Source organism: Desmodus rotundus, chromosome 10 (assembly GCF_022682495.2).
Source record: "Desmodus rotundus isolate HL8 chromosome 10, HLdesRot8A.1, whole genome shotgun sequence".
NCBI lineage: Eukaryota > Metazoa > Chordata > Mammalia > Chiroptera > Phyllostomidae > Desmodus > Desmodus rotundus.
In genome coordinates this window covers 74,221,426-74,247,464 of record NC_071396.1, presented here as the reverse complement: position 1 = coordinate 74,247,464, position 26,039 = coordinate 74,221,426, and the positions used below count along the sequence as shown (strand labels likewise).

Here is a 26,039-nt window from a genome sequence, read left to right as displayed (position 1 = left end):
TTATTTCATTTTTTAAATGTCCAAAATAGGAAAATCTATGGAGACCAAAAGTGAGATTAATGGTTGTTTAAGACTTGGGGAGAGGATATGGGTGGAGGTAACTGGGACTGACAGTTAATGAGTACAGGTTCCTTTTAGAAGGAAAAATGTTCTAAATTAGAATCAGTAGAACCACCTTGTGAATATACTAAAAAACAATGAATGGTAGACTTTAAATGGTGACTTGTATGGTATGTGAATTCGCATCTAAATAAAGTGGCTCAAAAAATGTGATAAAACAAGGTAAGTTTCCAGTAATGTAAGGCTAATTAATTAATTTGTATTAACCCTCCCACTGAGGACAATTAAAAACTTAAGATAAATTACATTAATTCTATAAATATTTACAGATCATAAACCATGTTAATAGCACTGTTTTGGGCAATAAAACAGAAAAATTTTCTTAAAAATAGTGAAGACCTGACAAGATAGTAATGAATATTTGGATTTTTTTCCAAATTTTTTCCCACAAAAATCCAGAAGGAAAGAAAGATAAGCAATGCATCATTTAACCTTCAAAGCCACCTGCCTTGAGGACATCCACCAAACAGGAAGATGCAGTTGCAAAACTCAGCTATCAGCTTCCTGAAGCCAGGATATAGAAGTACATGTCTGGGCTCAAGGAAAGTGGGGAACCTAGTAAATCCCACCTCAACCATCTTCAATCAAGGATGGGAACTTGTAGGCCCCATCATCAGTATGGATAAAACAAACTGCAGTCCACCACCAAGTCTTCTCAATGACCTAAAGAACTGCAGACCTTGAGCTGGGCTGAGTTAAGGCAATCCTGGACTAGCAGTAGCCACCTTCTAAAGGTGCCTTCATTATAGAAGTAATGAAATCTGTATCTGGTGAAGGGTATCTATCCTAAGCCTCAAAATTACTCCATCAAATATCTTTTCAAATATAACATCAAACACTAACCACGCACACAGATAACTTCATGAGTATGAGTGAGAAACAGTAAAATTAGACACTAGAGACAGACCAGCAAAGACTTAAAGTATTGGAATCATTAGACACAGAAAATAAAAATAACAATGTTTACCCTGGTTAAAAACTAAAAAATAAATATGGAAATACCAGCAGGGAAGAAGAAACTAAAAAGTGACAAAGCAGATTTTAAAAACCATCTAGAAATGAAAACTACAATAAGTGAAATTAAGAACTCATTTAGCAGATTATCCATAGCTGAAGAGAGAAGCAGTGAACTGAAAAACAGTTCTGAAGAAATTATTTAGAATGTGATACACAAAAAGATGAAAAATATAGAAAGTGTAAGAGACACAGGATATAGTGAGAAGGTATAAGGATGTTTACTGGAGTTCCAGAAAGAAAAAAAAGAAAAAGAGTCCTACACAATATTTCAAGAAATCACAGCTAAAATTCTTATAAACTTGATTAAGGATACCAATCCACAGATTCGAGATACCCACAAATCTTAAGCATAATAAATAAAAAGCAATTCATGCTTATAAGCAATGCATACTGCTTTTATACACAGTAGTAAAACTAGAAAAAAAAGAAAATCCTAAAAGCAAGTAGAGAAACAAAATCTAGATTATCTTTAAAATAGACTGACATTTGACTTGTCTATAGAAAATGCAAGATAGGAGAGTAATGATTATCTTCCAAGAAATAAAATCCTGTATCTAGTGCCAACCCAGGATCTTGTCTTTACTGAAACCATTCAAGAATGAAGATATAAAGATGTTCAGATAAAATACATATCTGCACTAAAGAAAAGGGTAAAGGAGAAAATGACTACAGATAGAAAGTCAGAAATAATAAGTGGTATTATTAATACATTGGTAAATCTAAATTAATCCAGACCACATTAAGTAAGCAGGGGGTGGGGAAAAAACAACCCAACATCTAGCACAACAAAAAGAAAGCACAAAACAACAACTGCTGACATATACTATAGGTCTTACCAGATGCAGGCTATTGTAAGCTCTTCAAATATTTTAATTCACTTAACACTTACAACATATGAAATAGGTGGTACACTGGCCTAATATTAAAGAAAGGAAGAATGAAGAAAAGAGATATTAACATCTGTCATATTTAAGCAGATTGTGGAGGGCTCTAAAGAACTGGCAATGTTCCATTTCTGGACTGGGATAGTGGTTACATATTATTTGCTTCATAACTATTCTCCATAATTTTAAGCACTTTTCTATATGAGTATTATATTTCACAGTAAGAAAAATGGTAAGAGAAATGAAGGGAAGTACATTTGACTAACAGCAGGATTTAGGGAGAAAATTGACAGAAAAATAGGCATACATTATATAAAGTGATATAAAAATGATGGTTCTTATCTATATATTTCAGTGTGATTCAACAGCACATTATTAAGCTTTCAACTTAAACAATCAATGACTTTATTTAAGGGTTGCCTATATTATTAGGACCAATATAATTGTTTACAAGTAAAAGAAAATAAAAAGACAATTTTCTATGCTATTTTTTAACTTTTTAGAAACATTTTCTTGTTATCATGACATTCTAATCCATTAAAAACTGGACAAGATTTTCCTGCAAAGCATTTGATGTAAAAAAGCTTACCTGATTTCTCAGATAAAGGAAAAAGCCTGGCCAAGAAGAGCTGAATTCGTCCACAGAAGACTGTATTCTGGGATTTTGATAATCTTCTTAAGAGATCTAACAATATATGGAAATAAAGATTACACAGAAGAGATCATTCTTCTTTTACATCATACCCAAGTTTTTTCACCAGTTTGTTAAGAGTATTTTCCTACAGCTGTCGTCTCAAGATGGGGGTAGAAACTACTACGACAAAAAAAACTACTAGAAAACCAGAAATAATTCAATAAAACAAGGTTAGCATGGGCAAGAGAAACTTTACAATTTTCTTTTTTTGGTTTTCATTTAGTTGCCATACAGAACAGAAACAGTTTAACTTAAAGTCAATGATCAGTTTTGCCCTGGCTGGTGTGGCTCAGTGGATTGAATGCTGACCTGTGGACCGAAAGGTTGCCAGTCCCATTCCCAGTCAGGGCCCATGCCTGGATTGTAGGCCAGGTCCCCAGTTGAGGGCGTGCGAGAGGCAACCAACAGATGTTTCTCTCACACACTGATGTCTTTCTCTCCGCCCCTCCCCTCCTTTCCCCTCTCCCTAAAAAATAAATTCGAATAATATCTCTAAAAAACATAATCAATGATCAGTTTTAATAAATCAATCTTATTTAAAAATGAAGACACTGATCTATTTAAAAACTATTTTTACTCATGGTTAAGTGAACAGCATGCTTTTCTGTCCACATTTACATTAAAAAAAAGAGAACACTCATTTACCATTGAATTACTTACCATTGCACATACGGAGCAAATAATTTTTCCCAGCAGAATAGAATGTATTCTGAAATTAAGACAAATTTTTACAATAGTTCAGAAGTTGCTGCGTGCTCTTCAGTAAGTCACAGGAGATAAAATATTAAAGAATACTAATATGCATTGAGAATCTACTATGCCACTTTCACTTTTACCAGGCAAATAACATTTGCAATGAAATGAAAATATTTTCAGGTATATAAGATAAAACATTATACTAAGAAACTGTTTCAACATGTAAAAGTGTACATTTTCAAGTTAATTACGAAGTGAAATTTTGTACTTCAACTTTTTCTCCATACATGAATCTTTCTTCTCCCAAGAGAGCAGAATAAGTAATTCTTTCACATGGACAAACTTTTTGGCAATCAGCAATATCAGAAATACAAGCAAAAAAAAAAAAAATCTACCCTCACAATTCTGGATCAACAGAAAAATAATGTCAGCAGAAAAAGAATCTAAGGCACTTACTGATTTCCAAGTAGCAACATTTTTTTCCACAAAAGTGAATATTGTGTCACACTGATCCAAAGGAAGACAATCCAAAACATCTCCCAACAATACAAAAGGTGTAGAAGCGGTACAAATACCTTCAAGTGGAGCACAAGCCAATTTAAAAGTTTAAAATACTGTCAAGTAAAATAGCCCATGCAAAATCATTCTGAAAAATATCTTAAAGGTACACTCTGTCAATCACAAGGCTTTAATAGACATGAAATGGGAGGAACCTAAGAGTCCCCAAACGGGACATACTTAAGTTTTAGTATGTGCACTCAATAATGATAATTATTCTTGATAACACTTCTAGAGCATTTACTATATGTCAGGCACACTAAGTGCTTTATATTAACACATTTAACCCTATGAGGTTGATAATGTATCTCCAGTTTAGAGAATAGAAGAACTGAGACACAGAGAAGTTAAATAACTTGCCCAAGATCATAGAGCCAGTAGTGGTAGAGCTGGGATACGAACCCAGGCAGTCTGGCTCCACAGTCTGTTTTCTTCACCACTAAGCTATTCAAGAGAATATAATGCAGCCAATTAAAAACGATGGTTATGATGACTATAACTTGGAAAATGCTTATTATATATTAAGTGAGAAAGGCAGGCCTCAAAATGGTATGTGTATTATGGTTACGACAATAAAATTTTAGAAAGATTAGAGAAACTAAAACCATAAATCAAAAGGAATACTAGTTTTCAAAGTAGAGGAATTATGACTAGTATTTTCCCTTTTTCTCATTTGCAACTGTTCTATAATGTTGCTAAACTGTATTTGAGACTTGAAAAGATTATCTTCAAGAAGATAACAAGGTTTGATACTGATTTCAACTATTATGATGCATTTGTTTAAGGAGACAGAACAGTAAAGTAAAAAGTTGTTTATTTCTAAATTCAACATTATTAAAGTAAAGCAATAAATTTAAAGATTTTAAGAAAAAGGCATTTAGACTAGCTAAAAACACATTTATCTCCCTGCTCATTCTTCCTTCTATTTTAAGATAATAATTATTAACACTTGTTAAGTGTTTAAGAAAAAGTAGCCACTTGAGCATGGCATGTAAAAAAACAGAAAATATCTCTCTCTATATATCTATCTCTATCTAAAGGGCACTGTATGCCCAAAACACTGCATTAATATTATTACTTTCCAAGAAAAGAAAGTAATATTTTCAGCTCTGCTCTGCACTGGTAAGATCACTTCTGGAATGTGATGTAAGGGATACTGCCTAGAACCAGTGGGTGGCATAAAGCAGCAGATTTCAACTCAATACAAGGGAAATCTGATAATCAAAACTATCTCACAGAAATTAAATAGTGAGCTCCATCAATGAGTGTAGAGGCTGAATGATCACCTGCCAGGGGAATTACACAGGGCAGGTAGGATAAGTCAGAGATGAGACTGGAACAGATGACTTCTAAAATCCCTTAATACTTAGATACCGTGATGACATACTGATGCCCTGTACAGCCAAGAGATTTGAAAGGCATACTCCTTGCCCTTAGTTGCAGTGTAGTTTGGCATTAGTTAACTCACATTTGATAATTATAGAACTTAAAATTACCTAGATTTCTTTGCCAAAGATTCTGATTCAGTGAAACCATTTAAAAATAGAGATCACAGGTTATTCTGATGAGCTTAGTTATATAGCATGATTCCCCAGAACTTTCACAACCTGTGTCCTGGCCTCTGCATGGCCCTCTTTGCTTCATCTTAACATTGACCTCGGATACCCTCTTTTCAGTTCCCAAACACATTGTTATGTTCATGCTTCTCAGCTCCCAAACACCTTGCTATGTTTACGCTTCCATGATTAAATAGCCCTCCTCCTCTTTATCATGGGGTAAATTCCTACTTAATCTTTTGCAGCATAAAGTACACAGCATATCTAAAAAAATCCCTTATACCTTTGAGCAGTCTACCTCATCTATTAAGCACAATGTACATAAGTTATAGCACTTATTATATCCTGTTTATCTTTGTAATGTGAACTGTGAGCTTTCTAAGGGTAAACATTTTTGCATGTTATCAACCAGTAAAGTGTCTGACACTGAACAGAAGCTTAATAAGTATCTGCTGTATCGAATTTAACAAAACAGTTACGGACGATCTGAAAACATGTCACATACATAAATAATACTATTCTCTTTCAAGGAGGAATTTCCCATCAAAATAAAATAAAAAAGCATTTAAGTATTTATTTACAGTTTAACTAAAATGTTGAGTCCTCATCTTTCCCAAATAAAGTAAAAGTTCTAATTACAGACTTTGTATAACTTCAAGTGTTAAAAAACATTATTAGTCTATAAGAGTAACATATCAATGTAATCAATGAACTAAGCAGATGCTGCAAACTGACAGGATTTAAGTGAGGAACATTCCATTGTAGAACTCATTTAGATATGCTAAATGAATATGCATTTTATATAAAAGTTTAACGTGTAAAGTCAGAATTTATGAATTAAGCTGAGTTCACAAAATAGCTTACACTGGAAGACCTCTTTTACCTTGTATATTCCAGTTTTTGTAGGAATAAGTATCAAAATAATATGTGAATAATGCTTTACAGATTAAACGGTGCTTTTCACATAAGTATTTCATTTAATCAAATGGGTATTTTAACCAAACTAAAGAAGAGTGCTAATGAGCTATTTTTGCATTGCTTCTCTCTGGAAATATTTAATCAGCTCCTACTATATGTTAGGCACTGTGCACTCGCTATGCCTTTTAAAAATCTCTTAAAACTATCCCCCTGCCACTGTCTCATTTTAAATGTCCCCTACCTAGTTTTTTCCTGCCAGTAGTCTCTCCCAGTACAACTCTTCCTCCATAGCTCCTCTTTAACATGGTATACAAAGCCTGTTAGAAATGACACTAATCTATCCCTTCCTGTATCTTTCCTTACCATTTTCCTTCTCTGCAACATTGTTCTTTAGCTATGCCAAATTTGGCCTTTACATACAGCTATTCCCATTGTTTTTGTCTCACAAATACATCATCCTTCATATCCCAGCTTTCTTTCTAAGACCTTCCTGATTCCTTCAGAACCTGAAGTTCAGAGTGCTTCAACCACATTGCATTCCTACTTCAACTGCAGTAATTATGCCACAGTAAGACATCTACATGTCTATTTTCCTCCATTAGCCACTAGGCTCCTTATAGGCAAAAAATGTTTTATTGACCAATGAATCTCCAAGTCTTAGCTTAGTACCAGGCACATAGTAGATGCTCAATAAATGTTTACTGAATAAATGAAAAAACTGGAGAACAAAGAAAGTGCTAAACTGTGTGCTGTATATTAAAGATGAGAAATAAATGTGAGCTAATTTAATTGGGACAACTTGTTGGCAAAGGGTAGGCAGAACTTGAAAAATGAACAAAATCAGATAGGTAGAGAGGTACAAGGAGAATAAATTTTAAGTAAAGCATATCATGTCCAAGATCACTTAAAAAAAATTTAACGACAACCCATACTTACCTTCAGTTACTCCCCCAATAGCAAGAGAAATAATAGCTAAAACGTTTTCACATGATGAATGATTTATCTACCAATAGAGGAGAAAACAATTTAATTTAGTAGCCAGAGTTCAGACTAACTTGATAACAATAAAAACATACCCTGACATAAAATTATCACAAAAATGGAATAAAGATATTTCTCACAGAAGATAAAATTGCTTTGAAGATGAAAATGCAGAAACTGGATAATAATAGTTACTAACTGTAGAAGTATATCAAATAAATAATAAGCAGGCAATTCACTTAAAATCCAATGGTCTTAGAAAAATAGTTACATTAGCATGATTAAGGCTGTAAGCTAGTCAAATACAGAAATCTTGAGGCCAAAACTCAATGGACAGGGCAAAGGCAAGGCCAGGGGAATGAACTGTACTGATGCTTCAGTATGTCTGAGGGAGGGTTTTAATAGAAGGGAAGTAGTGCCTTGGTTCCATAACATTATAAAAGCCAGCATTTATTGAGTATTCACTAACTGTTATTTTACACAACCTTGAAAGGATGGTATTTGTATTCTTACAAATGAAACTGAGGCCCAGAAAAGCAAAATAACTTGCCTGATGCCTCACAACAGGTTAAGTGAATAGGTGTGAAGAAAAGGAAAAAAATGAATTTTGATGCAGAATTGCCCAAAAGAAGGCGGCACTGCATTATCACCAAAGACATAAGATCTACCTCATTGGGATCGAACCTTCGCTTAACCAAGAATAAACTGTTGAAATTTTTCCTTTCATTCGAGTGCCCACTAATGTTAAATAAATTCAGATTTCTCACATTTAGATTAAATTAGTCTACTGAAGTGAAATAGGCGCTATATTTTTATGTTGATGAAAGGATATCGTAAGAAAATGACAGTATGGAACCCCAGTTCCCATGCTGCACATCCTCAGACTGGACTTTTCTTGCTACTGCAGGATGCGTCACACTGTTTATGCAGCAATGCGAGAGGGCCCACGTCAAACTCTAGTTGTTGCTCAGGAAGACCCTGTATCAACTTTTCTCATACTATTCACTTGGAGAGAGCTCTCTTCATTTATTAAACCAAACACTTAAGTTGCACCTGTGCTGTCAAAATCCTTAATCATTACATAACTTCTACACTATGATCAAGTCAGCTTTCACAAAGTAGCAAGCTCATACTAGAAAAAGTAACCATATTTAAACATTCATTTTAAGAATAAAAGTAATTAAAAAAATAACAATTTATTAATTTGCCAATAAATAAAAGTATACTTACAATTTCTTCTTCTAGAACACCTCTGAAAGCTTGGTCAAGGGTACATTTTTTTTCATTTTCACTATTAAAAACAAAAGACAACTGCATTTTTTAAATAGCTCAGGGTAAGTATGAAGATTCAGGCAAGCATATTTCAGGAATATCAATGCCTTACCTGCCAGGTAACTGGCTGAAAGTATTCAACAATGGCTTGATATTTTTGTTGTTTAGGGCCTCTCTGGTAGACTTCTAGAAAAATAAAAATAGAAAATAAGTGGGAAGATTTTTGTTTATTATTTACTAAAAAAAGTTCTTCATTAATAGTATGTCTAACTAAAAAATGTTTGTAACTGAAAAATTTCCTATCAGTCACTCTATCAATAATTCTTATTCAAATACCACTTACTGATACAGCCTCATCACTTTAAACCTGGCAAGAGCTTCCTAGCTTGACCTTTTCATTCATGTATTTCCCTCCTACCGTCTCTTTAAATATTGCATCAGTGAGAATCTACTGCTTAAAAAAAGTCTCCAATGGCTCTTTATTTACAGATTTTGGGTTTGAAGTTTTGTATCTCCTCACAAGGTCCTTGATAATATTATCACACTCGATCTATCCAATCTTATTTTCCACTCCCTCTAACACATACTCTGCACTAAGGTCTAGTCTTTTTTTCCCCCATAATGTTCTACCACGCTCACTCTAGTGTATTCATACATTCGTGATATTCTTCCCACCTGTTCATACAAATTCTATCCATTCTTCAGGACCCATCTGAAGTCCTACTTCTTCTAGGCAGTTGCTCAGCACAGTCCCTCACACACAGTAAACACTGAATAAATACCTGCTGGTCGTCTGAAAGTAGTTGTAATTGAAAGACAAACATATGGCAAAGTCATTCATCCTGTGAAAATTCACATACACTTAAAAAGTCATCTTATTACCTCACAGGAGTTAGATTTATACTGGAAATGTACATTCCTGACTCTGCCAAGAATAGGCTGTCATCTTGGGCAAATCCCTTAAGGCTTCATTTTCCTCATCAGTTAAATAAGAGGGTTGTCGCAGATCCTTACTACCTGCAGCAGCAGTGGCACCACCTGGAAACTTGTCAGAAAGGCAAAAACTCACGCCTCACTCCAAATCTACTGAATCAGGATTTACATTTAACAACATCTCCAGGTGATGCCACCACAAACTGGAGCTGGAGAAGCACTATGCAGGATGATCTTCAGTTAAATGGTCCTTTCCAAAGATAATATAATCTTGGATATTCCTCACAATTACTCTTAGCAGAATCTTAAATCACCAGAGATTAGACTACAGCAAAGTGCACAGAAAGAAAATAATTCTGATGACATAAACCAGGTATAATCTGGTAAAAAACAAACAGACCCCATACTGTATGGTTAAAAAAAAATGCACACAAGAAAAATTCTTACCAAAAAGAATCAAATTTCTTTCACAGAATTTTCACGCTGACATCACTATAAGTAACTACACATCCGCACAGTTAAATATCTGAGTAGTTGAATCATTACTTTAAAAATTGACGTAAATGGTAAAGAAAAATATAGTAAACCAGAGTTCTTCATGCTGAGGATGTATGAACAACATAAGAATAATGGGTCTGAAGTAAAAAAAAAAACCCAAAACACTTTAGTAAATCAATTATTTTGGAGCGATTGTCTCAGTTTCTATCTCATCTACAAGGGATAATAAAACTTAGCCTATTTAACATTGCTAAGATTATATAAGCTAACATGAAGACGCTCTGCAAGGTGTTTCTCAAACGCTAAAACTACTCTTCCCCAATGATTAAGAATAAGATGACATCGCGCAAACCTTCCCAAGCTGATCCGTTTGCCTTTCCTACTTAAGATCTTTTAATCGAACTCTTAGGAGTGAGATATGGAGGGTTAAAGGTGTGGTGAAGACGCGGCCGAACCACCACCAGGCATTAAGGAGGCGGGGCAGAAACCAGTTGTCCGGGCTAAAACCGCTCCGGCCCTCCCCTGTCAGTAGCTCCCTCCGGTTCTGGAAACACCTGTCCGGCTAAGCGCGCAATGCAGGGCAGCTGGGCTGTACCAGTGAGTCGCTCACGCAGGCGCCCAGAACGCGGGGTCCTGAATCCCGCCGGCAGGATGGTGGAGGCGGAGAGCAGAGGGCACGCGGAAGAGGCAGGTAAATCGCCTTTCCCACCTCCCAGCCCTCGACAGGGTCAGAAGCCAACGCTGAGGCGTACACGCCTCTGTGCCCTCTTTACCCCAAGACAAAATTCCAGTAATTTCAGGGAGAGGAGGGCAAAAAGTAGCGCCGGGTCAAGCTTGCACCCTCCCGCCTTCCGCTCACCGTAAACCGCGACCGCGCTTCGGGTAAACTGAAGAGCGGCGGCGTCGGAGACATCTTCTCGGCTGCGCGTGCCCGCCACCACGCTGCGGCGCAGGCGGATGACGTAAAGCCGGAAGCAACGAGATAACCGGCTCCGTACACGGCTGGATTGGCGTGTGAGCCAAGGGGCGGGGCGGCTGGCAATTGGGAGCTTCTGCAGTGACCGACCTCAGGTGGGCCTTAAAAACCCGAGTCAGCCACACAATGACAGGTCCGGGTTCGTGGGTAACTTGGGGTGACGACCTATGGCGGCCGCGCCCTCTAACCTCTGCGCTGCCGAGCCGGGCGTAGGCCCAGACGCGCACCGACGTAGTTTTCCGGGTTTGGGGAAGCCGGGCTAGTTACGGCTCAATGGGCTGCTTGGGAAGGTAACCGCTGCCGGAGAATCCAAGGCAGGTGGGGTATCTGGGAAAGCTCCAGGCTGGGGAATTGGTGGCCGTGGGCTGCCGGACCGCAATCATTCTCCCCGAAGTAGTGTCAGCGCCGGATTTACACATCAGCCCCGTAGTTCAAGGACCCTGTAGGTAGCTCATTAGCAATTCACTCTTCTGTGAAATCGAAATAATGCTTATGCCACAGGGCTCCTGAAAAGCGCTAATAAAATAATGCATGTGTGGCTTATATGGCATTTTAAGGATTATTATTAATATTTTGGAGTCAATTAACTTTGCTGGTATATATAGGTCTCTACAGAAAGAAAGACCGAGGAGGAATGCAGTTTTCTGCGCTGACAGGAAAATTGGTGGCTCCGTGTCCAGTGTAGAGGCACCCCTTGCAAAACCCCGCTTTCTCATCATTTTCCTCCCTTGTCTCCTCTCATTGGAGAGACTTGGCGAATGAGAAGCCAAGTAGCAGTAACTTTCTTTCTTTTATTTTTAATTTTTATTGTTATTCAATTACAGTTGTTTGCCTTTTCTCTCCATCCCTCCACCCCCCCCCCCAACAGTAACTTTCTTAGTTGAAATTATGCTATGGGGAAAGAACTTATATATTGACCCAACCATAAGAATTTTCTGCTGGTTCTTTCCCTTCCACGTGTACCTAAAAGAAGAAAGCTAGGTGTACTTTACCTAAGCTTCATTAGCATGCAACCTAAATACAGGAAGACAAAAAGATAACTGTATAGTGTTGCCTGTAAGTGGGAACTGTGAACAATGATGCATTGGAGACTTTTTTAGAATCAGTAGAATCATTCAAGTTTGATTGTATAAATTTCAAAGTTGGCAAACAAACTGATATTAACTAATTTAATAGGTATTTGCTGTAATAGGGCTATCATATTACAAATGAGTATTAACTGTCTACAGCACAACTAAGACTTGGGAGAGAAAAAAATTATATTTTGCAAAAATTCAAACATAAAAGTTGGAGTTTATTGACTCATTGGTCAAAACCCAGTCACTTAGAATTCTATTATTCAGCAAACATTGGTTGGGTATGTTGCACACAATGAACAATATGTGTTGAAGGAATAAGAAGTATATGAACAAAATGATAAAGCTTATTTCCCGTTTGGAGGAGCTCTTAGTTTGGTTGACATAAAAGAAAGAAACCATTACAGTATGTATATAATTTCTATCACAAATAATTTAGATAATAGCTGCTGTAAGACATCAAAGGGGAGAAATTAACATATGAGGTGGTCAAAAAGCCTTCATGGAGAAGACAGATATGAGCTGGACCAAGAAGGATTCCAATAAAGATAGGTAGGACTGGAAGGGGTGAATAGGAAGACATTCCCAGTGGAGAGAATGGTATGAGCAGAGGTGTGGAAGGGAGAAAGCATAGTGAAAGATAGCTGTTTAATATTGAGTTCTAAACAAAAAGAGGGATGAAAAGTCAGGTTGTAACCAGATTGTATTAATGTTTGAAGCCAAAGAATATTATGGTTTTAAAAATGGCTTTTACGATTCCAACCAAGTTATAGCTGACAGTATATTTGGGGGGAAGGAGAGAAATGAACTATTTTGCTGATGAGTGAAGAAACAATAGGAAAACAATCTTCAAGGGATAATGGGATGTTACTGTTTAGTGGGTATAGATTTTGGCTTGGGAGGAAAGAGTTCTGGAGTTGGATATCAATGATGATTGCACAACAATGTGAATGTATGTGAAAGCCACTGAATTGTACATTTAAAATGGTGAAAAATGAATAAAATGCTACATTTTATGTATATTTTACCAAAGTAAAAGAACAACAAAAAAATCTGATCTAGACACCTTCAAAAGAGCAAAGATAGTGTAGATACCAGTATGATTTGAGACCTTAAGATTGAGACCTTAAAAAGCCCGGAAGTAGTAGGTAATGCATTTAAAAAAGACATCCATCAAGAATCATTACAGTAAAAATATTTTAGCATTTAGATCACTTTAATAAATACTTTATAATTCCCACAGCACTTAACATATACCTCATTTCATCCTGTGATATTTTGAGGTGGGTAATACAACTGTTAGGCCCATTATGCACTTGAAGATGCAGGCGGGGAGAGGTGGGGTTCTTGATACAGGTAAATGGCAAAATGAGACTACCCATGGGTTTTGATTCCAAATTCCATGCTCCTTACATTTTGTTATACTGTTGTGTAATGGTTAAGTTTTAGTCAGAACCTTCTATGAGCCAGACACTTTTCTTGTACTACTTTTACTCCTTATAACAACATTGTACATAGTTATAGATCAGTGAAGAAACAGGCTTCTCTTTCCTAGGTCACATGGCTAGAAAAAGCTAATTCGGGATTTGAGCCTGGCTTTAATCCCAAAGCCTGTATTTGGTCTAACTCTTGGATTTATACTAACTCATTGGCTTGGTTAATGTCTCATAAATTATTTTCATACAGGTGGATAAGGTTAAGGATCATATTGTCATCAGTAACACACTATGATTTTTTTTGAAAGTATGTAATAATAACAATCAAAGGGCAGACATCCAATAGCAAGTAATCTCTTCACTTAGATTTATTGCACACTTATTTTTCCTCCTGTGCTAGTAAAGGTAAGATGGACCAGGCACTGTCTCTTTGTTAGGAAATACCCTCCTTGGGAAATGCTAGGCTCCATGGTTTAGATCAGTTCCAAGCATTTGCATGTTTATTCCTCTTCTTTTTCTTGGTGGGATCTTAGTTGGACTCAAGTTACCATCAGAGTGGTGGTATCTAGCAGATGTGGACCATGGGGCAGCTTAGTCTGCTTTTGGTCTAGTTTTTATCCTCTAGCCCTCGCTAAAAGAAACGTTTTGTTTCAAGCTCACCAGTCAACCACATTAGGATATTGGATTGCAGCTTTTGCTGGTTCAGGTTCTGGGCCTTTGTCATCTTTTCCTTTCTCTATGTCTCTGTAATTTGAATGGATTGAAAGAATTACATGGACAAGGAACTCATGTTTGAGAGTAAAAGCTGAGCAAAAAGAATGAGACTTTTTCATAGGGAAAGGAATGGAACTTGGGTGAATAATAATGGGAGAGCAATGATACTTTGTGAGTATTTTTGTTGAAAAAGAGGAATTATGTGAAAACTGTAGGTCTGTATTTTTATAGAGTGGTGGCATTTTTCAAGCACTTTATATTAATATTTTATTATTCATTTAATACATATTTATTGAGGACTTATTATCTGCCAGTCATAGGCACAATATTGGATCATATATGCAGTATTATTATTTTATAAAATTCTAAGTACTGTATATAATATCACTATCTAGTATATATGGTAAAATCCTGTCTGATGAGCTTAGTTGGAAAACATAGATAAGCACAGTTCAAGGTGAGAAATAAAATAGTGGATGATTTCTTGCTCTGATAAGTGTAGCTTCCCTGCAGGATTAGGCAGAGATTTTGCCTGAAATTGTACCATTGCTTGGCTTGTTCTCACTTCCTGTTCTGTTTCTCTCTACCCCTTTCTGGTTTCTTTTGAGATCACCTTAATAAATCATTTGCTCACAAATTCTCACCTCAAGGTTTATTTCTGGAGATCCTGATTGTGTTAGTTTGGATATACTGAGAAGCAGACATCAACTGTTAGGGTTCGATGTGCAAGAGATTTATTATGGAGGGAGCGGGGGTAGGCAGGGAGAGCTTGCAGACCGCAGGGCAAGACAGGATGGTTAGGTAGGAAGTTTAAGTGAAACACAGCACCAACAAAGGTTTGGCTTTGCCTATGGGCAGTCCTCAGTCAAATCTCCTGGCTGGAAGAATATTATAGTTTGCCAGAACGGGTCTACTATGTCTGCCATGCTCAGATGTCAACTAGAAGCAGCCTTAGAAAGCCTGGCTCTGTGCAAATGTGGTTGATCCAGAGGCAGTAGCTGCGCTGTCAGTCAGTTGTGCTGCCCACAGCAAAAGATCTGAATGGAGCATTTTCATGGCCACCACACTGTCCTATGGTATTGCTATTCATTCATTTTCAGAAAATATTTTCTTGGTTTGTTTATTCTCAATAAATATATATAAACCCGGCACTGTGAACAAAACAGAAGAGTTACTACTCTCATGCAGCTTTTACTCTGTGGGAGAGCATATTTTTTTTAAATAGATAAAAACAAAAGAATTTTATTATGTGATAAATGCTATGATTGAAATAATAGCTAACATCTATTGAATGTTGTTGTGTGCTTGAATTCTAAGTGCTTTACGTGTATGAACTCATTTAATCTTCCCAGCAACCTTATAGGGTAGGTACTTTTTATTCCCAGTTTTCAGAAGAGCCTGAGGTGAACAGTGCTTAAGTAACTAAGATCCAAGGTCATTCAAAATCAAAGGAATAAGAGACTGTGTTAGAGCATACTTAGGAAGTATTTATTTATTTATTCCAATTACAGCTGACATTCAACACCATATTAGTTCAAGGTGTATAGCACAATGGTTACACATTTATATAATTTGCAAAGTGATCCTCCCAACAAGCATAGCTCTCAACTGGCACCACACATAGTTATTACAACACTATTAGCCATATTCCCTATGCTGCAGTTTACATCCTTGTAAATACTTCATAACTGCCGATTTGCACTTCCTAACCCCTCTGTCTTTTTCACCCCATCCTCCAACCCTCCTTCCACACAGCAACCATCAGTCTGTTCTCTGCATCCACAAGTTCCTGTCTGGTAGCAAAGATCTCTCTGAGGAAGTGCTATTTTAAAACAAAATAATTTATTGATCTGTGTGTGTGTGTGTATATGAGAGAGACAGAGAGAGATACCAGTTTATTGTTCCTCTTATAATATTTATGCATTCATTGGTTGATCCTTATATCTGCCCTGACCAGGTATCAAACTAGCAACCTTAGCATATCAGGACGATGCTGTAACCAACTGAGCTACTTTGCCAGGGTCAGGAAGTGATATTTAAGTTAAAATTTAAAGGATGGGAAGGGAATTAGGTACATATTTGTGAGGGTGAGATTTGACAGGGGAAGGCAAGAAGGAACATTTCAGGTAGAAGGAACAGCATGTGCAGTGGCTTATGTTAGGGGAAAAGGTTAACACATTTGAGAACTGAAAGAAGGCCATAGTGAGAAAGATGGAGAGCAGTGGAAAAAGAGGTTGTAGAAAAGAACAGGGCCAGATTCTTCAGGACTTTGCAATTCTCTAGAGTTTCATTCTCTTCTGCACACTACAGTCTTCTGGAATCTCATGGAACACAAAGTTTGTTTTTAAAAGTTCTCTACTTTTTGCATAAACCGTTTCAGAGGAGAGACATTTGCTTTTATTGGTCACCTTGCTTCCACTCTGTGGAGCATCTGATTTTCTTCATATGACTGGTGATTTTTCATTATGTGTTCATATTTATAAATAAAGGTTAAGATTGTTCAGTCCTAATAGTTATTGCAGGGGACGCTCAGCACATTTCCCATTCCTCACTCGCCATTCCCACCCCTTTTCACCCTGTTCTTGTAATAGGCAAAAACAGTTGTGGGCATATGACCAGACCTGGCCAGCAGTAAGTCTCTGACTTTTTTTTTTTTTTTTGCAGCTGGAAAATATGGCTGCTGTACTTGTCAGAATTCGTCTTTACAAACAAGATAAACCTACTTTGGTTAGAGTTTTGAGATGTAAAAAATTATTGGGAGGGTATCAGGAAATTCATATAACCAAGTGGAAGGCTGGAGATAAAGCTTTAGATAAATAGAAGCATGACATAGTTTCACCCTTAAGATGTCCCCACTGACATCATCTTTAATGGTTTGGCTCTACTCCTGGATTCTGTGGCCCCAGGACACTTGCCACCACATCACTGAACACGCACCACCACAACATGCTGCTGCAGCTGTCCTGCACCATTTCCAGCTTTCAGACTTGTGCACTTTTTCCTCTAGATTCAAGGTGTTGACTGGGAGTAACTGAGTGGCTACACTCAAGTCTTGTGTTTGTGCCCTGGCTTGCAGAGAACAAGGAAAGTTATGCCCATCCTTCCTCTTTCAGCTTCTGTGGTGAGCTGCAGAGCCCTGTTTTGGGAATTCCCTCCTACTGGAAAGGGTATTTGGATGCTGAGCAGCCAATAGGATAGAATCCATTGGTTCTGTACAATTTTCTGTTACTTCAGGAGCTGTGGTGAAAGTTGAGCTAGTGATGCCATCTTCCCTACTGCTTGGAGAACACCAATCTATACAAAGAGAAAATGAGGCCAACCCACAGAAACAGCTGAAAGATGGGCTATAGGCAAAGAAAAGAGAGTAACAGAAAGATGTTCAGTGGGGAGGAGAGATGTAGGGAGAGAGATGGGAAGGTGGTGGGAAGGGAGATTAATTGCAAATTATTTTGAGCTTGGCTTTTCCATGTCAGATGACAGCTCTTATGCTCTAAGTTACATGAACTATTAAATCCCTTTTATGGTCGCTTAATACTATTTGGTGTTGGATTTCATTCATTTACTGTCAAAGTGTTCCAATTAGTGCAGGAGTTGAGGTGGGTTTCATCTACAATTTTGTGAGTTATTGTTTAGTTTCCTTTTCATTTCTCAATGTCAGAAAGAGGAGGCTGGGCTACCCCTATGAAGTTCTGAATGGAGTGGGTTGACTTTCAAATGATTCATTGTGCTGGAGATTATGGTCCCTCAGGGGTGTCCACCCTTTTTGCATTTCTCTGCCACACTAGAAGAAGAAGAGTTGTCTTGGGCCACATGTTAAATACACTGTGACACATAATCACAAAAAAAAATCTCATATAAAGTTTTAAGTAAATTTACGATTTTGTGTTGGATTGCATTCACAGCCATCCTGGGCTGCACGTGGCCCGCAGGCTGCAGGCTGGACACCCCGGAGCGGTTTTGCACACCTCTACTACTTCCTATAAGCCAGATGAAGTCTCTAGTTGGATTTTACCTCTGAGCAGTGGTGGATCTTTCTTTGCATGCACAGGACAGTAACGGGCATACCTCCTCTTAGGTGAGGGGTGAATTTAGTGGCTGTAGACATTAATATGAGCCTATCATGTATGACTGGAAGTGATCTGGTAAATACGATTTATTTTCTGTAGTAATGATGACTCTTAAGACCTCAAATGTCAACAACCTTGGGAAATTTTAGAGAAGGATGGAAGAGGAGTGTTTTACTCTGGGTCACCTCCCAAAATAGAGTCAAAGTCTTGTGTCCAGGTAATTTATTTGAGAAATGATCCAAAGAAGCAGTGGAACTAGGGAAAGAGAAACAGAGGAGGAAAAGCCATTGCAGAAGTACATCATAGTATTGGTCACTGCTGTAGTTTGACTAGAACTCAATTTCACTGGAATCTTTTGAGAAGATATATATAATGTGTCTCAAAATTACTTGCTCAAAGAAAGGAGGAAAGCATTTATCCATTGACACCCAGTCCCCCTTCATCAAAGGCTGACTTGGGGACATTGCTGGTGCGCATGCATTAATACATAGAGGACTCCCACAGGGGTTCTTTGCCACCATGCAATATTAGAGAAGCTCTGGGGCAGAAAAACAAAAGATGTATGTATTATGCAGCTGAAGTGAAATGCTTTCAGTTTCACGTGCGTGGACTTGGCTGTCATAGCAGTGGCTAAAGTAAAAGTGGGTCCAAAGAATGGGAAGCAGGGCCAAGAGGTGTATGACATAAGGGAGGGAAATGTGCTGACTTCTTAAATTTTTTATTGATTGATTGATTTTAGAGGACAGAGGGTGAAACATTGATTTATTGTTCCACTTATTTATGTATTCATTGGTTGATTCTTGTATGTGCCCTGACCAAGGATTGAACCCACAACCTTGGTGTATTAGGACAACGCTCTAACCAACTGAGCTACCCAGCCAGGGTTGAATTCTTAATCTTATTTGGGGGGGGGGGCGCTAAAATAAACTGTTTCATTGGGTCTTAGCTAATTAAAAATTACAGATTCAAGTATATAGCTTTTTAAAACAAATGATAAGCATAAATATTTTAAAACATAAATGATCTCCCATTTCTAGAACCTAGAATAATATATACACCTCCAAGATCACTGGAGAAAATAAGAAAAACATACAGTTTATAGAACAAGAGTTAGAAAAGAGGTAATGAAAGCAAAAATAGAAAAGTGGGAGTTTATCAACCTGAAAAACTTATGCACAGAAAAGGAAACAAAAGAATTAAAAGAGAACCTATAAACCCTGGCAGAGTAGCTCAATTGGTTAGAGCATTGTCCCCCAATATGCTAAGGTTGCTGGTTCAATCTCCAGTTAGGGCATTCAAGAAGCACCCAATGAATGCATAATTAAGTGGAATAACAAATTGGTGTTTCTCTCTGTCTTCTCCCTTTTCCTCCCTTTCTCTAAAAATCAATTAAAAAAAAAGAGGGAACCTATAGAATGGGAGAAAATTTTGCAAAGCATACATCTGGTAAGGGGTTAATATCCAGAAGTTATGAGGAACTCCAGCAACTCAATAACAAAAAACCAAATAACCCAATTAAAGAATGAGCAAGGTTCCTACATAGACATTTCTTTAAAGAAGGCGTACAATAAACAACAGGTATATGAAAAGGTATTCAACATCACTGGTCTTCAGCTAAATGGAAATCAAAACCACAATGGGGTATCAGCTCACACCTGTTAGAATGGCTCTTATCAAAAAGAGAAGATAATTGTGAGGATGTGGAGAAAACGGAACCCTTGTATACTGTTGGGGGGACTGCAAAATGATGCAGGAACTATGGAAAACAGCATGAATCTTCCTCAAAAAAATTAAAAACAGAACTACCATATGACTAAGCAACCCCAGCTCTGTGTGTGTGTGTGTGTGTGTGTGTGTATACCCATGTATATTCAACGAAAATGAAGTCATTATCTCAAAGAGATCTGTACTCCCAGGTTCATTGATGCAGATTCACAATAGCCAAGATATGGATACAACCTAAGTGTCTATTGATGGATGAATGAATAAAGTAAATGTGAGATATATATGTGTGTGTGTGTATACACACACTACTTAAGTGTGTGTATGTGTGTGCATGTGTGTATACTCTGCCTGGAGAAAGTCCAGCCGTTGTTAATATAATGGGAACCGTTTGCGCAATGTCGATGTAATGTGGCAACCAAGGAGAGTGGACTGGAATGCACATGTGTGAACAATGACGACTTCACTGTACTAGTCAGTGGGGGTTGTGGATGCCTTTGAATGAGCATGTGTACTGTGTGGCTGTCACATTCAAAACGACTGAGAGAGTAGAGCAAAGAATCTGCATCAAATTTTGTGTTAAGCTTGAACATTCCTCCATGGAAACTATTCAGATGATTCAGAAGGCTGCAGCTATGGGCAACTGGTGATTGGCAGCTTCATCACGACAACATGCTTTCTCATGTATCATGTCTCATGCAGAGTTTTTTTGTGAAACATCAAATCACCCAGGTGACTCAGGCCCCCTGCAGCCCAGATTTGGTGCCCTACGACTTCTGGCTTCTCCCAAAACTAATCACCTTTCAAAGGGAAGAGATTTCAGACCATCGATGAGACTCAGGAAAATACAACGGGGCGGCTTATGGCGATTGGAAGAACTGTATGGGGTCCCAAGGTGCCTACTTTGAAGGGGGCTGAAGTGTCATTGTCCTATGTACAATGTTTCTTGTATCTTCTTCAATAAATGTCTCTATTTTTCATAATACATAGTTGGGAACCCTCTGGACAAACCTTGTAGGTACACACACTAGAATATTTAGCCTTAAAAAAGGAAATTCTGCCATTTTGACAAAATGGGTAAAATAGGGTGACTTTTTTTGAGAGGGAAATCTTTATTGTTTTCTGTATAAAAATGTCCATCAGGTACAAATCGAAGGGGTCGGGGCAGATGCTTATACAGGAATAGCAAGGGGACAGTCCCAGCAGTCTTTTGACCCTCTCTCATGTAGGCCTTGCTCAGAATCCTAGGTAATACACAGCTTCAGGGTGAACACTGAGAGGGGTCAGAGGTGCAAGGCTTAGCCAGACAGCAGAGGTCACGAGAAGGCCAGAATCCAGGGTCAGGACTGGTCGAAGTTGAGTTTCTTGGTTGGAGGAGTTTCTCCTAGCCCTTCAATATCCACCAGGTAACTGTTGGCATCGGAGTCATTCAGAGCACTTACGGTCAGCTTTCTGCTTCTTTATGGGGAGACCCCTGGCCTCAGGGACAGTGGAACTGCTTAGTGGAGGGACAGTTGGAGGAGGCTACAAGATACCAGATACCACCTTCTTGGGCCCTTTCTTGGGTGACTCAGGTGGAAAGGGGACACCAGAGTCTTCATATACTTAGCGCTTCACAGTGGCCTTTATCTGAGCCAGTGTCATTCCTTGATGATACAGCTGATGTGATTAAGGTCGTCCCCAAACTGCTTTATAGCAGCCCTCAGCATCTGTACCTCCGTCTCTGTCCACTTGGCACCCACAGGGGAACAGTCGGCCACAAGATGCAGCTGCATCATTAGCTCCCCAAGCTTCCTGAATAGGGCTCCTGCAGCGGAGATTTTGCTGACCTTTGTGGACGTCATGGCCCCGTGTGCCTCGGGTAGAGAGCCGCTGTTGCCACCACCACCTGAGCTGTGGATGACATCTCACTGGATGAAATAAGCCAGACACAGAAAGACAAATACTGTATGATTTCATGTATATATGGAATTTAAGAAGCTGAACTCGTAAGGGCAGAGCAGAATGGTGGTTGTAGGGGATAGGGGAGATGTGGAGATATGTCAGAGGGTACAAAGTAAGTCCAGAAGACCAGAGCTTACACAGCATGGTGACTGTAGTTAATAATACTTGAAATAATAATGTGTGCTTGAAATTTGCTAATAGAGAAGATCTTGAGTGTTATCATGCACAAATAAAATAACTGAGGTGATATGTTCATTAGTTTGAGGTAATTATTTCACAATGTGTGTGTGTGTGTATCAAAACATTACGTCATACACCTTAAATATATATAATTTATTTGTTAATTATACCTCAACACTGGAAAAAATTAAATTTGTCCTACCAGATATAAACTTATAACAATAGCAATTAAGATACTACAGTTATAGTTTAGGGGAAGACAAATAGATTAATGAAAGAGAATAGGGAGCCCCCCAAAGTCCCACACACTATGTATATACTTAATATTTCATTGTATCACATAAGGCATTGTGATTCACAGTCAGTAGGAAAATGGAAGAATATATGATAAGTCATCCTGGGACAATTGGTTATCCTACATGTGGGAAAATAACGGATTCCTCATATCAAAAAATTCCAGGTGGACTAAAGACATAGTATGAAATGCAAAACCGAATTATTTAGAATATACCCTAATTACCTTGCAATAGGGAGGAATTTCTGAAACAAAATTGAAAAGGAAGAGATTGATAATTTTGGCTACATTAAAATTACCTTTTAGTTAATCAGAATACATAATAAAAATGGAAAGATGGGATTTAGAATGGTAGAAGATATTTACAACTCAACCAGTGATTAGCATAGAGAATAAACACTTTTATAAATACTTAAAAGTGTCAAACCCTCCCCCAAGTTAACAATGGCAAAAGACAAACAGGAAATTCATGCAGAAGAGGAAACTCAAAAAGATGCCTAATCTTAAGTAAGGAGGGAAATGCATTAAACAATACTGAGATACTGTTTTCTCATCTATTGTATTGGCATGAGTTAAAAAGCCTGATGAATGTTGATGAGGAGGTGAAGCTTGTATACTCAGTGTATGGAAATTAATCTGGTACAACCATTTGGGAAAAGTAGGGTTGAAGATGTATAATGCTCTTCAATCCAACAATTTTACTGTAGGTATAAACACAAGAGGATTTCTTAACATGTATAAAGAAACGTGTTCAAGAATGTTTCAAGTCCTGGCTGGTATGGCTTAGTGGATTGAGCACCAGGCTGCAAACCAAAGGGTCAGCAATTCAATTCCAAGTCAGGGCACATGCCTGGGTTGCAGGCCAGGTCCTGGGTAGGGGGCGTGTGAGAGGCAACCACACATGAATGTTTCTCCCCCTTTCTAGCTCCCTCTCTGTCTAAAAATAAATAAAATCTTAAAAAAATGTTTCAGTACTGTTGGTAATGCCACAGAATTAGAAACAGTGTCAGCCAATGAATATAGTTTTAAATATTCAATTGATAAGTGTGAAAGGCAGTGAAAATTAAAGCACTAGATCTACTTTTTTCAGTGGGAATAAATGTCTTTCACTGGTTGAAGTGAACATGATTTATAATTTCTAAAAGGAACATAAAGTCTTGTGGAGGAAGGAGAAAGCTATGGGAAGTACCAAGGAAAAGGGATTTTGTGGATGAAGTTGTTTTTTCCATTAAGATATTTAATTTCTTTCTACCCATAACACTACCTTAAATTTCATTGAAATGATAGCTTCTTGAAATAACTAGTTCTCACCACAAGAGGTCAGCATTTGCATGGAAATGTTTCCTGTAAAGTAGCATTGGAAAAACAGACAAAAAATGAACTTTTTTGTATTTGAATGTATTCCTATCTGATTTGGAATCTGGTATTGACCTTCAGCTGCCTTAGTAAATGCAAATTTTAAGTAAGTTATTATAGAAAATGCTATGTATAGTTCTGTATTAGAATACTTCACTTTTCATTAATTCTGAGCAACTCAGCCGCTCCTCGCTGCAGAGGCCAAGAATGCTCGCTCAACTTGACTTTGATATTGTTTTTCTTTCAAGGAGTTCCTCTAATGGCTGTTTATATCAGTTTAAAAAATAAGTAATACATCAGGAGGAATTACTAAGTTATGATTATTTCATGAGGTTTTGTGACCCTCACTTAGCATGTGTTATTTTTAATACTCTCAGAGGAAAATGGAACACTTTGCCATCAGGGCTAGAGGACGTCTTTCCACTTGGTTCTGGTTAGACTTTCCACTACAATGTTTCTTTACCCAACTCCAGCTCCTTCCATCCACTTTGTAAATGGAAAGTAATGAAGAGTTTCCTGTTTTGAAGTCAGCTCCAGACCTACACTGAATTATCACATTGATGGCAGTGAATTGAAGACTGGGAGACTAAGATAGCATTTTTATTCAGACACCTTCCCCACAGTGTTTTGCACACTGCCTTGTACTTGAATGTTTGCCTTAATGAAAACAGAAAACTGATCAATCCATGCCCAGCTAAAAATCCTTCAGTGGCTCCAAGTAGCTTTCAAGACTTAGTTGAATTAGCTGTATGTTCTAAAATATTCAAAATGTGTCCTTGCCTAACCTGCCAGCCTTGTATATTAATATATTTATAGTAAAATCAGCTACTATATGCTGAGCACAAATTATATGTCATTATTGTCTTTCATCATTTATATACATGATCTCATTTATTCCTCTTTGAAATAATTGTATGCAAATGAGGAAACCAAGGCTCAGAGAACTTTAAAAAAATCTTTATACAATGGGGTTTGAACTTGAGTGTATTTGACTACAAAATCATAGCTATATATTATGCTTCTCATCTTGCCTCTTCTCACAGCCACACACTCTGCAGTCACATGGAACTACTCTCAGTTCCTTTATGTCATAACTTTTGCATACGTTTTTGCTTCTTCTGAAATTTCTTTCTTACTTGCTGTAAGTGGTCAAATCCTCCTTGTGTTTAAGACTCAGCTTAGTCATCACCTGCTGTGGTTGACCCTCCCTGATCCATTCAGTTGTGTTCTTACCCCTGCTGAGTTACAGGGTCATAGTCTGAATAGTTTTTTTTTTTTTTTTAGAATGTGTGTGTGTGTGAGTTCAGCAGGAGATTGGGGAAGTAATTGCTGATGCTACTCTGGAAGAACCATTGCTCTGTGTAAGGTGGAAATCCATTTTTAGCTTAAACCCCAACAAGGAAGTGATTTTTCCTTCCAAAGGGAACAAAATAAGGTCCATCTCCTTTGACCCCAGAATAAGTCGCTTGGTGGGGGGTGGGGGGTCGAAAGAGTGAATTGATTGAAGCAGTAACTAAAATTTCAAGACAGAGCTCCCAAGTTGGAGTTACAGGGCCCAGAGAGCCGTGAAAACCATTACCTGGGTTAACAAATCAAATAGGCAGCTGTGCTTAAAGGTGAGGCTTGAACTTTGAGTCTTCACAAAAGTAAAGACCAAATGGGCCTTGGATATGAGGAGCAACAACCCCCGTCCAAACCACTATAGGCAGGATTTGGGTACTTGGGATGGGCAAATACAGAGAAGCAACATTCCTTTCTTAAATTTATTTTCTTAAGGTAACTCATTGCTGTTTGAGTGTGCTATGTGGGAGTTTTGAAGGATTATACCTCCAACATTTCATTTCTCAAAAAATTGGGAGTTAGACTCTTTCGCTTAGATTTGTACCATAAGCATTGCCTTTCTTTTTTAGCTATGGCTTCTTCCTCTTTTTTTAATTTACATTTTGAACAGTTTTTTGGTTGATGATACTGGAAATTTCCAACCTAAATTTTGGCTCCATTTTCTTGAGTGGAAAGAGTTGTTTAAAGACATGGTCTTTGGTTTCCCATTTCAAGTATTTTCTTTTTATCACCCATTCTCAAAATGAGAAAGGAAAGGGAATAAACATTCACTAAGCACATGCAAGTGCCAGACAACTCTTTCACA

General features: G+C 37.8%; 1 protein-coding gene and 1 pseudogene across 1 annotated transcript in view; both read right to left on the bottom strand.

Moving 5' to 3' along the window:
* Positions 1–11,068, bottom strand: part of THOC1 (THO complex subunit 1) — a 50,305-nt gene extending 39,237 nt beyond the window's left edge. The window contains exons 1-7 of the mRNA XM_024580583.3: positions 10,987–11,068; positions 8,809–8,882; positions 8,655–8,715; positions 7,380–7,446; positions 3,868–3,986; positions 3,376–3,424; positions 2,611–2,706 (exon numbers count right to left, since the gene is read on the bottom strand). Of these exons, the coding sequence (XP_024436351.1) occupies positions 2,611–2,706; positions 3,376–3,424; positions 3,868–3,986; positions 7,380–7,446; positions 8,655–8,715; positions 8,809–8,882; positions 10,987–11,040 (520 nt within the window). The 5' untranslated portion in view covers positions 11,041–11,068. The remainder of the gene's footprint in view (positions 1–2,610; positions 2,707–3,375; positions 3,425–3,867; positions 3,987–7,379; positions 7,447–8,654; positions 8,716–8,808; positions 8,883–10,986) is intronic.
* A 10,390-nt stretch (positions 11,069–21,458) lies between these two features.
* Positions 21,459–21,962, bottom strand: LOC112322926 (chromatin complexes subunit BAP18 pseudogene; annotated as a pseudogene).
* Between the last annotated feature and the right edge of the window lie 4,077 nt (positions 21,963–26,039).